Genomic DNA, 13560 nt, shown 5'->3' on the forward strand with positions numbered 1-13560 from the left:
CTGGTACGAGACCCTTTGTTTCCAATCACAGATTACTGGGGGCAGAACAAGCAGGGTCTCAAGGTGGGAACAATGTCAGCAAGCGGAGATTCCTAGAAAAGGGAGGAAAAGGGGGAAAAGGGGAGCGGGCAGGAGGAAGATACAGGAATGAGAGTTGGGTGCAAGTCTTCCTGCTCTGCCTTCAGCAGAGGTTTATTTTATACATTTTAAGCAAGGAGAAGGATGATATTAGCATATGAAATGGACTGAGATCACAATCACCTTTTTTCTAAGAATAGTCTGGGGTCATTTTGACTTTTAGTTGAGATCATAACATTTTTAAAATCAATCTATCAAGGTTAAAATAGGTACATAAATTCACAAAGTTTAAGACTAATATTAATATATTTACCACAATGAAGATTAACCAAAATAAAGTCCCTTAAACATTATCTGTTAGTTAATGGCTTTCATTTTTCTAGAGACATCCTAGGGAGTAAAGTGAGGGCAGGAAGAGGAAGAGGAAATGTCTTATAAATCAAATTACAGTAAAGTTCTTTGAAAAACTTGTTAGAAAGTTTAAGTGAATTTCCTTGAAGTCTAGATGGTAGAAAACCTGATTAGCTCTGAATAGGTAAGTGGCTTGGGTGTATTTCCATATCTAAAGACTAGATAGAAGAAAGCTCCAGTGGTTATTTAGAAAATGAATAGAAGGCTATATGAGATAGAGTAATAAGATTTGGGTTTTCCTCTGCCTGGCAGTGAGAGAGACTGTAGTAACAGCCATTTGCTTTTATTAATCAGCCAGTTGTTTAATGACTTGACTTCAAGAGGAATTTCTCACCCTGATGCAGTGGTTGCTTCTCAGGGCCAGGTAGCACCTTATGATCCCAGACTATTCTTAGAAAAAAGGTGATTGTGATCTCAGTCCATTTCATATGCTAATGTCATCCCTCTGCCTGCTTAAAAAGCAATCCAGGCCCTCCCTGGTGGCACAGCGGGTTAAAGCACAGCACTGAGAATCTAAAGCAGCTTCCGCATGAGTTTGAGTCCCGCCTGCCCCGGAGGTGACCACATGGCGTGACAGACCTCTCCTGACCCGCCCGCTGCTCCCCTCAGCAGTGTACTTCATCGATCTGCCTGTTCTGTTCCCCACTCTGTCTCTGGTGAAGCCCCTCACCGCCCCTGAGCCTCTGGCCTGTATCCCAGTTCTGTATGCACAAATAAATAAAACTTTAAAAAAAAAAAGGGGGGCACTCCAATTGTAAACTGACGGTTGCTCAGAATATTTTGATATTGTTAAGGTCCGAAATCAACCAGTGGCCTCCGAGACAAAGGACAGGACCAGTGATGCACAAGCAAGCGGAGTTTATTGAGTCAGCTAGCTGGGGTCAAGCTTTCTTGCAGGCCCACAGGCCACACAAGAGAAGCAAGACCCCGACCAGAGGGATGTCAGGGAATACCGTTACATGAGTCATAGCCCGCGCAAACTCAAGGATTCAAATTCAAGGATTAACAAGAGTCACATCACAGTTCAATCACACGAGGGCATGTTTATCATAATCTAATTTCGACCTGTCCAGGGAATAACGCTTGGGTGTGGTATCTGCCTGCATATCTGTTTGGTTTTAGGGAGGGGTCACACAGACTCAAAGGAAGGGGGAGGGGTGGAATTACTGGTCGGCCCCGCAATATTATGATTAACAAAAAAGGGAGGTCATAACATAATTTAGCGTGGAAAGTCTGATTTTTCAGAGCATCTCCATCCATACCATGTCTGTGCACAGAGGTTGCATAGCTTGTGTTATGTGACATTGTCCCACTTGTTTATTTTGCCCTTGTTTTCTTGATTTTTGAGGAACTTGAGGTGATTATGTTAAGTGAAATAAGTTAGAGAATTTAAAACATATATTCGAAGATGTCACTTTGTAACAGGGTGGTCCCTAGGAAAGGGGGAAGTTGAGTTTCCCTGCCCCACCCAGAAGGAGGGTAGAGATGAGCAGAGAGAAAGGAGAAGAGAAGGAAAAAAGAAGGAAACTGGATGGAGAACAAGGAGACCTGAGGAAGCCACATGGAGCAGCAAGCATGTGATGAAACTGTGCTTGTTTCCTGACCCTGGACTGGTTAAGGCAGATGTGGGTGAGATACCTGTAGGGAGGAGACTATGACAATGTTTATATTGATTTTGCTCTTTTCCTCCCAGATTTGTCTGGCCATTTCTGACCCTTTTCCATGGGTCCCGTCCAGAAGGTGCTTTAGTCTTGTGGCGGGCTTTCAGGCCTTGCTTTGGGCCAATCCCTTTTGGGTGGACTTTTGCCCACGAGGGGATGGATAACTTCAGGTGTTTGATTTAGAAGTTATATTCTTATGTGTTCCGTATTGTATATTTACTGTATTAAAGTCCCTTTTCATTAAAGTTTTATATGTTTTGTCTTGTTGCGGCGGATAGCAGAACTCACTTAGAGCAGGCAGATTTGGGGCTTCGGGGGTGCCCCTCTCCCCCTGTCCTGTAACAGATTTGGTGTCCTGTAACAGACCTCTAAATATTTTAATTTTTTAAAGATGTACTTATTTATGTATACAGAACTGGTGTACAAGCCAGAGGCTCAGGGGCAGTGAGACTCACCAGAGACAGAGTGGGGAGCAGAACAGACAGATCAATAAAGGACACTGCTGAGGGGAGCAATGGGTGGGTCAGGAGAGGTCTGCCATGCCCTGTGGATCACCTCCAGGCTATAGGGATAGAACTCCTACTGTAGTGGCTGCAGCTAGTTTGCAGTGCTGCGTCCCAACCCCCTGCACCACTAGGGAGGGCTTAGATATTTGACTTTTAATTAATCTACTAAATTTTGCCTTTGGGGCCCTAGGACCTATCATGTGACATGGGCATGGAAGCCAGTCTCCAGAACACCAAGACTACACCCTCTTTCCTCACATCAGCCACTCCCATTTCCTTGGGTTTATCTTTTCAGTGGCTCCATTTTTTGTTGACTGTACTTGCCAACAAGCCATGATTCTTCTCATCTGTAAGGACTTTCTACTTCATAAACCCTTGTATTTCAACCAAAGCAATATATCTATCTGTACCACCATCATCAACATACTGAAAGATCTGTGGAAGGAAAATGTAGTTCCTTCCTGAGTTATCTCTGAAGATCTACCTGATTCTGATTGGAGACTTTTTCTTGTCAGCACATGGTGTGGGGGTATAAGACTAAAAGTATACAAACCTTCAGTATCTTGTTCTCATGAATCACAATATTTGCATATTCCTTTGGGTGGGTTCCTGATTTAGTGGCTGTGTATGTGTCCATGTTAACCCCTTCACTATGAGGCCCACTCACTGTGGGTTCTGGGAAAACAGTCACATTTTCTGTGAGATCTTGATAGTGATGAAGTTTTCCTGTATTCATATGCTGCTCCATGAAATCCTGTTGCATGCCTGTTTTGTGATATACCTCTCATTCCTACTTCCATTATTTCTGTCTCCTAAACATGTATCCTGAACCCCACCCATTAGATGAACTCTTACAAGCTGACAGAAATTTTGCTACTTGTTGCTCCTTTATAGTGGTAGTGAGCATTTTATATAAAGCAGTGTATTGTTAGGATGAATAGCTTATTTATACCTGACAGTAGTGAAAGGCGATGTTGTATTTACCTTCTACACTATTGTTACTCCCATGTAAAACTCATCTATAGCTTGTGGACTAAAGATGTAGTAGAAGTTGGGTCTCCCTGATGGCACAAAAAAAACTAAGTCTGAGTACTATCAAGCTATTGGCAGCTACTTTAGCTCCAGTTTTATTCTTGGCCAAGGAGGTGACCCACATGGAATAGCAGACTTCGCTTGTCTCTCCTGCTACTCTGACCCTACCTCCCCACAAATCTGTATTATACCCTAGCTCTTGTGCATAAATAAATAAAATAAATCTTAAAAAATAATAAAATAAGATAAAATAAAATAAATATCTGGCAGCAGCTCTAAGGAATGGGACACATCTCCCAGATATCCAGAGTAAGGGTGTGTCCATAAAATTCTAGAGGGGCTGGATACAAACATTCCTGGCATTGTGTCTTATGACACACAATAATTTCAGAATGTATGTTCTTTACTCTGAAAAATAACCAGTTGTTTCAGTAGTCCTGAATTAGGAACAAGCATTATCATTTCTTGTAAACATTTGAAAAATGTTGGTGAGGTGGTTGGCATCCGGATATTATCAAAGAAGACTGTCAGTATTTAACAAAAGTTTTTATAGAATTTATTCTCTTTCAGTAGCACTGCAAATCAACCTTGGCAGACCAAATATTCTTTTGTAGAGTTCCAGCTTCACATTATCATATGCTTTATGTATTTGTGTGTCTTTTGTGTATGCATTGACCAAATGTTTTTTAAATATTTATTTATTTATACATACAGAACTGGGGTGTAGGCTAGTGGTGTGGGGGGTAGGAGGATTCACCAGAGGTAGAGTGGGAGAAGAACAGGCAGATGTACTGAAATACACTAAGGGAGCATCAGGTGATTCAAGAGAGTTCTGCCACACCGTGTGGGTCACCTCGCTTACTGGGGATCAAATTCATGCTGCAATAGCTGTGATAGCTTCATGATGCTGTGCTTTAACCTGTAACTCCACTAGCTAGGGCCCAAATGTTTGTATTTTTAAAGATGTATGAAAGTTTGTGTTTTCTAAATGCTGAAATTGAACTGTGGATAGTGATCATTCCTTTATTTACAAAAGTCTATCATATGCCTGAAAATTAATAAATATTTAATAATTGATTAAAATTTGACTTGTGTTATTAATATAGTAATATTACTATAAACCTGAAGAAACTTCCACCCATGCTTTCATTATTTTTATAAACACAGATTGAACTATTTGCTTGATTTCTTGCTCTTCCAGTTCATTTATGCTTATAGAAAGAAAATAGATCTTTTTTTTTAATATTGGTTTTGTATCAAGCCATTTCATCCCATTAAGTTTTGTGTCCAGAAAAATTTTAATAGAGTTTTCAGTGTGTTTTTATATGTATTATCTTGCTATCTGCAGATAGTAATGCCTGTAGTTTTTCTTTCTAATTTGGAATGCTTTATAACATTCTTTTACTTAATTTTTCTAATTAGGAATTCTGAAATTATGTTCAACATTGATGATGAGTGTAGAGATCCTTGTCTTGTAACTGCTCTTAATAAAAACTACTTTAATGTTTTCCCCATTGAATATGATATTGGTTTGTCATATATGACCTTTATAGTGTTCCCTACAAAATGGGAGAAAATATTTGTATATCATACATTTGATAAAGATATATATTTATATCTAAGTGATACTCATAGAACTCAACAACAACAGCAAACTCAGCAAGTAATGCAATCAGAAAATGAACCTACAAGCTAAATACGCACTTCTCCAAGAAGACATATAGATGGCCAGCAAACACACACAAACATTATTTTTTATCAGTTAGCATCAGGGGAATATAAACTAACATAACAATCAGATAACATCTCCCTCTTAGAATGTTTCACATCAAAGCTTCCAGTAAACAACATGATTCTTAAAGGAGACATGATTTTACTCACATGTGTGGTAAATGTAAAGAAACACAGCAATGGAACAGATTAAACAAAAGCAAACCCTAAACATCTGACTACAGAACTGAAATTACCAGAGATTATGTGGGGAACAAATTATAGAAAGAGTCCACTGGACTCTGGTGAAGGACTCTCCCTGTCCTGGTGGTATATATAATGTTGTGACATATATATGGGAAGGTTTGAATCTATACCTCTGAATCATATATGGTGCTGAATAGCAACATTACCAAATAATATAATTTATAAAAATAAAGAATATTGAAGGAATTACACAAATTTAAAGAAATATAGATAAAATAAAATGTTCCAATATCTAAAGGGGAATTTCTGGGACTTCCCACCAGTTATTACACCACATTGCTATATAACATAAATTGTGTGCACTATACTTTCCACTTATTAAAAAATGTGACATTAATTTAGGAATTAAAATTATAAATTATGAAAATATAAAATTCCATAAAATACCAAAATATGTGCTTATAAGATGTTAGGTACTATTGATTATACACTATGGGGAAAAGGTGAAGGGAAAATTATACCCATTTTTATTGGCATATTCAACTGCATCTCTGATTTAGTTTTTGATCTTTACAAAGTCCTACCAAGTACGTGGAGAAAGAATAAACCTCATGGAGAGAGATGGAAAATATGATGTGTGGAACATATTATGCTTCTTCTAAGACACAGATGAGAATCCCAGATTTCTGACTTTTGGTCTTTTATTGTATATGCTTGGCAAACTTTTTTATTAATTGATAAAAAAAATGACAAAAATCCTTATTGGTTGCATGGTGTGTGTTCACATTGTGATGTGGCACAAATTGTATTGCCAATGTGTTAATCCTGATAGTGACCTGGGAGGGAAAAACCCTCTGGGAATAACTCACTCATAAAATCCATGCTTACTTTTTGTTGGACACCAGCTTAGCTGGGGTAACAAGACCTGATGATCTTCATTGAGAAGCAATAGGACAGACTCCTCTGGTCCCTTTCTACAGGTGAGGAGCATGGACATGAAATTAACAGAATTCTTGCTTCAATATATTTACTCTATTTATACAATAAATAAAATTGTGTACTTTACATTTTATATATATAAATACTGTCACAATAAAGAATAAAGTCTACATATGAAATACTTCCTTAAATATTTTATTGAATGCCCAGGAAGCTATACAGACATAAATGAGTGAAAACTGAAAATATTTAGATGATTATTTAGTGTGAGAACATTTAGTACATTCCTTCAAGCCAGACAACTCGCATTGGACAAAGTGATCATTTTTTTTTAAAGATTTATTTATTTATATATAAAATAACTGGGGTATAGGCCAGAGATGCAAAAGTGTGTGTGAGAGGATTCACCAGAGACAAAGTGGGGAACAGAATAGGTGGGGCTGACTGAAGTACACCGTCGAGGGGAGCAGCAGGTGGGACAGGAGAGGTCTGTGGTGCCCTGTGGGTTCACTTCCCTTTCTGGGGATCTAACTTATGCTGCAGTGGTTGCCAGTAGCCTCATGGTGCTGCACTTTGACCCTTTGAGTGCCCCAAATTGATCTTCTGCTAACAGACTTGATAACATTGTGAAAATATTTGAAGTTTGGTGTAAAAAAACAGATGATTTTATATGCTCACAGTTTACACATCAAGTATGACAATGAAACCAAGATAATCTTACTGAGGTTATTTTCAGTTCAGTGCTTTAAAATTGTGGCTTCTACTACTGAGCTTATAAGGGAAAATTTTACACAATGTAGAACAATCATAATACTGGAGACTTTTATTAATTTGAATGGTTAGTTAACAAAAGGTTGACTCAAAATATGTAATTAGTCCAAATCAGAATAAATTTTGAATTTATTTTCTGTTACCATTGTGTTGAGCATACATTGTTAAGCCTGCATGCTTACCATGACCTTGACACACATATACTAATACCTTAGTGAGAGTTTCTCTTAAAATCTCACTCAAATTTCTAGTGTGTTACCTTCTGCTTCTACAACAAAAAACTAATATTTTCTGTTTCTACTACATTTATCATAAAGGTATCTTCATTTAGTTGTTCCTTTTTGTATCTCAAGTATTAGACAATATTTTCTGATATAGAATAGGTGTTCAAAACATATTTGTAAGTTAATAAACACATGTTGTATCACTTTATAAGGATTATTTCTCATAAATAAGATTTTTTTAAATTCTTTTTCCATGTCAGGTTTACCCCAGTTTGTAGTGCAAATTGGTATAAAAAAAAAATAGGTGATTTTGTATGCTCACAGTTTGCACATCAAGTGTGACAATGAAACCAAGATAACTTTATAAAGTTATTTAAAAATTCACCAATTCTGCTGTCATTTCCAGTTCAGCACTTTAAAATTGTGGCTCCTACAAGGAAACATCACCGGATTTTGTTTTCTTTATCAGAAATACACTGCATTTGAGCGAACAAGAAGTAAGTCACAGGTAAATATTTGCTCATATCAATATGGCAACATTTCTTTCTATTTTCTTTCATATTGATTGAACACTTTTATGATGTTAAAATGAAGTTTAGGAATATATATATAATTTACGTTATTAAACTTATTATTTTCCTTATTATTTCCATAGATCTTATATCTAATAAATTTAGAAAGATGAAATAAGGAAATTTGTTTGTATGTAGTTAAACCCATGGCTCTGGAGCTGCAGAACTCATGAAGTTGCATTAGAGACAATAGTTTACTTGCTTTTTGGGGCGGTCTATGGAAGAACTATTATTTTATTTTTTGGAATGCTCAGGTTTATTGAAGTCTTATCAGGCTCCATAGATACATATTATTTAGCAACATTGTCAGTAAACTGAACACATTTGTTTCACTTTTAAGCAACCACAAAACAAACCTGGATTCTCAATTATCAGCACACAAATTAACAAATGATTCAAACCGGTTCCTTTTAATTTTAAGTCCTCAATATTCACATAAAATGGATAAACTTCTTTTAGGAGAGAAAGATGGTGTAAATCGACTCTAAACAGTACTGTTTGCAAACAATGGCCCTTTTTAATTTGTTATGAAAAATGTTAGAACATACACTGTGCTTTAGTGATTCAGTCTTAAGGCAAAGATGTAGCTGAAAATATATCTGAATGGCAAAACACTTTTTTTTTTAAGATTTATTTATTTATTCATATAGAACTGGGGTACAGGCCAGAGATGCGGCGGGTGAGAGGATTCACCAGAGACAGAGTGGGGAGCAGAACAGGCAGGTCAACGAAGTACACTGCTGAGGGGAGCAGTGAGCGGGTCAGAAGAGGTCTGCCACACCATGTGGTCACCTACAGGGCAGGTGGGGATTGAACTCATGAGAAAGTGGCTTAAGCTTCTTAGTGAAGTGCTTTAACCCGCTGCGCCACCAGGGAGGGCCGCAAAACACATTTTTAATAACCTTAGATTTGTATGTGAAATTATAATAAGTTATATGGTCATTTAAAATTATTTTGACATAGCTATTGGGAAATTAAACTAAAGGGGCTAAAACATGTTTAAATGTACTGGACACTTTTAAATTCAGATATTAAAACTTGTCTCACTCCAACTTGTGTTCTTTCTACAAGTTCTAAAAATGAAACACTAATAATAAAGAGAAGAACCTGAGAATGATAGCAGCTATTTCAATAGCATTATTAGATGCCAGGTATTATACGTATTTTATATGCAGAATACACTCAATGATGTCCTTGGTAATGGGCTGTTCTGATGTCCCTTTGGGTCAGAGTGAACTTGACCATTGATTGGCAGTGTCATGTGGTTAATAAGATATTGGAGATACTGGACTTCAATTCTGTCGATAGGTCCAGATTTTGTGGAAAAATAGATGCCGTAAATAGGAAAGAGACATCTTGAGCAGAAATGAATACAGAAAGACTGGAAAATTTGCATTACCATAATTGTAAACTCAATCAGACATCTAAAATGCTATTCAGACAAAGGGATTAGTCTCCATGATGAAAACTATGCAACTAAAGTGTAAGTCCTTGTGCCCTCACCCATCTCTGCCAGTTGCCTCTCCTGTGTATGCTTTCTTTCTTCTTCTTTTTTTTAACCAATTGTAAAATGGTCTTAAGTATAATAATTGACCCCATACATGTATACATGTGTTAATTCCTAGTATACACTCAACCCTGCTAGGAAGCGAGTAATTTCATATTTGCAGAATCTCAACTTTACGTTCAAAGTTAATACCACTAGCCTCATCTTCAGTGCTGCATTTGAATCAATGTGACCATTGTTTCTGATGTTGCTTCTCCAGTGATGACTGCCTCCCTCGTTCTCTCTCACATCTCCATCTTCTAAAAGCTCTTGGAATTATGTTGATACCAACAAGAATTTCCAGGAAAATGTCCTCCTCTCACCATTCTTAATTTTATAAAAAAGCATCTTTCAACTACTAAGGATTATATTCATAAATTCTGAAGATTGGCAAAATTTGTAAAAGATCTTTGCAGGAGTTGAGAAACATTATTCCACTTATCACAAGTGGTTTTATACAACAGAGAATAAAATGATCATAATTTTATTAGTTTTAATGCTATACCAAATTAATAGCAGAATATTTAAGACATTTTTTTTTCAAATGAGACATAGACTACTGTCCTTTTATGTATCTAACATAATGTGAGTTCAAACATTTAACATCCACAGTCTAATCTCTTGACACATTTAACATCAGAAGCTACAGTTATCTTTCACACAGCAGTTGGGACTAACTGAATGAAGACCTATTACAACACTGGCAGATACAGAAGAGAAAGTGGTGAGTCTCCATTCTTGACTTACATTACAATACCATCTAACTTTGTCCAACATAGCTCATTGGTTTTAAGTCACAATGAGGGTTTGTCTCAAATCCATATATACTAAATCTCAGTGCTTTAATGTAAATCTGAATTGCTGTGTGATATTCCAAGTTCATGATGCATTTCTTTCCTAGAATCAAGTTTCTTATTAGAAAACGTGTGTCTGCTCTATTTTATAAAAAATTATTTTGTACTGAAGGTAAACATAAGGGGAGTGATTTTTTTTTTTTAAATTTCCCTTGAACACATTTTATAGAAAATAGATAGATGGGGTTTAAAACAATTCTGCAATTGCTTTAAGATGCAATTCTAGGAGGGTCGCATCTTAAGAAGGTAAAACAAACAAACATGTTAAAACCAATTAACCTTTCTCTATTTTGTATCATTTACTATTAATTCATTTAAAATCCTAATAAATGCTTATTGTTGCCCTTCCTTCATACATTCATTTATAAATGAAACAAATATCCTTGCTCCTACTGAATTTACTTTTCAATAGCAAAGGTAAAAAAGAAAAAAAATTGAATGTTTGTTAAAATACTCAAATACAGTTAAGGAAATATATATATATATAAAGACATCAAGTGCTACCATAGTTGTTTCTTCTGAAAAGGTGAATTATGAGCCAAGTCCTAAAGGACATATGGCAGTGATGTCACAGATGTGTTGAGCCCAAATCTGGGTTGCTGCAGAAGCCATGTGCCTTGACTTGGTCACTCAGTGTGAACATGCAGAATCTGCACATATTCTTTGGCAGATACACTATCAGACCAAAACATTGGAATGGGCAGAAGATGTCTTCAGAGGATAAAAGCTTTCCAGCATGAGGAATGGTGAAGTGGAATAGTATGTATGAAAGCAGTGTCTGAGCAGAGTAACCTCACTCAATGTAGGTTTTCCAATATAACATTTACTTCTGCTGAGACCAAATTAAATATATAATAGAAAAATAACAGGGAGATGGTGAGAAACTTACATGAATAAGCTAGGTTAAATCAGACAAATTATATATGGAATTCATGGAAAATATGATAATTTCTTAATCTTTTGTGATATTACATACATATATTACATTATATTATATTGTACATATTATATTATTTTGTATAATGTTCTTTGTTCCCACTCTTGGCATAGAGCATCTACATCCATGGAATTTTGTAAATGAAAGTAACTATTCAGGTATCTTGTCATTCATAGTGAACTCCTCCAATGATACCTGGAAACACCTTTATGTATTGGTTCCTGGGTAACAGAGAACTAATCATACAATTAGAAATTTGGAACTTTTATATCCACTCCTTCCACAATTCTAAGGAGAGGAAGGGATATAGAGTTTTCATTATTGACAGATGGCATGTAGTTTAATTAATGATTCCCAAATCATAAAAATTCCATATATAATTGGTTCAGAGTGTTTCTGGATTGGTTAACACTAAACCTCTGTGGAGGATTGTCATCCAGAGAGGACAAGGAAGTTCAAGACTCCTTCAAATAGACCTATGCTATTCACCCTATTGACTTCTCCCAGGCAATCTGAGTTATATCCTTTAATAAAAGGTTGTCAATCTAGTAAGTAAAATCTTTTTCTGAGTACTATGAAATGCTCTAGAAATTTAGTTGAAACTAGAACTTTGAGTCTAAGGCCCTGGGGACTATTGATTTATAATTAGTGGCTAAGAAGTACAAATGAAAATCATACTTGCAAGTAGCATCTGAAGGAGTTTTGTATAACCGAGTCCTTAATCTAGGGAATATGAAGATCTCCAATGTAGATAGAATGTAAATTTAATTAAACTATAGGATGCCCATATGGTATCTGGAGAGTTGAAGAACTGCTTTATGTGTAGGAGAAATTCCCACACACTTAGTGAACAAAAGTGTCAAAATTAAAGTATTGAGAGTAGAGGACACTTACAAGAGGTATTTTTTTCCTAGATCGGTAGTTGCTGATGTATGACATGCTTCAGTCTTTTTATTTCCCCTAGTATTTTACCATGGAAAAGTTCACACTGACTTCTGAGGTGTTATCTGTATTATGAGATCCCCATATATTAAAGTTTACCTCTCTTTACACCTGGGTTTTGTGTTGTCCTTCTCCCCAGGACCTGTTACAGGCAATGTCATTGAAGAATAATTCATCTTCTGACTTTATTCTCTTGGGGCTTCTGATGAACAATCAGGCCACAGGAATTGTCTTCACAGTTATCTTTGCTATTTTTGTGGTGGCTATAGCTGCAAATGTTGTAATGATATTCTTGATCCAGGTGGATTCACGTCTCCACACCCCTATGTACTTTCTGCTCAGTCAGCTGTCTATCATGGACACCATTTTCATATGTACCACTGTCCCAAAGCTGCTGGTTGACATGGTTTCTAAAGAGAAGACTATTTCTTTTGTGGCCTGTGGAATCCAGATCTTCCTCTACTTGATCATGATGGGCTCAGAGCTCTTACTCTTAGGCCTGATGGCCTATGACCGCTATGTGGCTGTGTGTAACCCTCTTAGGTACCCAGTCCTGATGAACAGAAAGGTATGTGTTCTGCTGGCCACTGGTGCCTGGATTGTTGGCTTCCTAGATGGTTTTCTGCTCACTCCTATCACCATGACTTTCCCCTTTTGTGGCTCCCGCAGTATCAACCATTTCTTCTGTGAGATTCCGGCTCTTCTCAGATTGTCCTGTTCTGACACATCTTTGTATGAAACTCTAATGTACATCTGCTGTGTATTCATGCTACTCATCCCCATCTCTATCATTTCCACCTCCTACTCCCTCATCTTGTTAACAGTTCACCGCATGCGCTCTGCTGAAGGCCGCAAAAAGGCATTTACCACTTGTTCTTCCCACTTGACTGTAGTTAGCATTTTCTTTGGGGCTTCCTTCTACAATTATGTGCTGCCTCAGTCTTTCCACACCCCAGAAAAGGATAAGATAGTGTCTGCTTTTTATACCATTGTTACACCCATGCTCAATCCTCTCATCTACAGCCTCAGAAACAAAGACGTCTTGGGAGCATTTAAAAGGTTATTTGCAAGATGTTCATCTACTCAGAAAGTAGCAACTAGTGGTGCTTAGACACTCAATATGAGAATATGTTTTCCTCTGTGCTTCCCATTTTACAAGAAACAATTTGG

At 36.9% G+C, this 13560-nt stretch overlaps 1 protein-coding gene across 1 annotated transcript; it reads left to right on the top strand.

Moving 5' to 3' along the window:
* Positions 1 to 12544: 12544 nt before the first annotated feature.
* Positions 12545 to 13501, top strand: LOC101620090 (olfactory receptor 2T11-like). The gene has a single exon (XM_004686593.1). It carries the CDS (start codon positions 12545 to 12547, stop codon positions 13499 to 13501), a length of 957 nt encoding a protein of 318 aa, XP_004686650.1.
* The last annotated feature ends 59 nt before the right edge of the window (positions 13502 to 13560 follow it).

The sequence above is a fragment of the Condylura cristata genome, unplaced genomic scaffold (genome assembly GCF_000260355.1).
Source record: "Condylura cristata isolate star-nosed mole 26May11 unplaced genomic scaffold, ConCri1.0 scaffold00021, whole genome shotgun sequence".
NCBI lineage: Eukaryota > Metazoa > Chordata > Mammalia > Eulipotyphla > Talpidae > Condylura > Condylura cristata.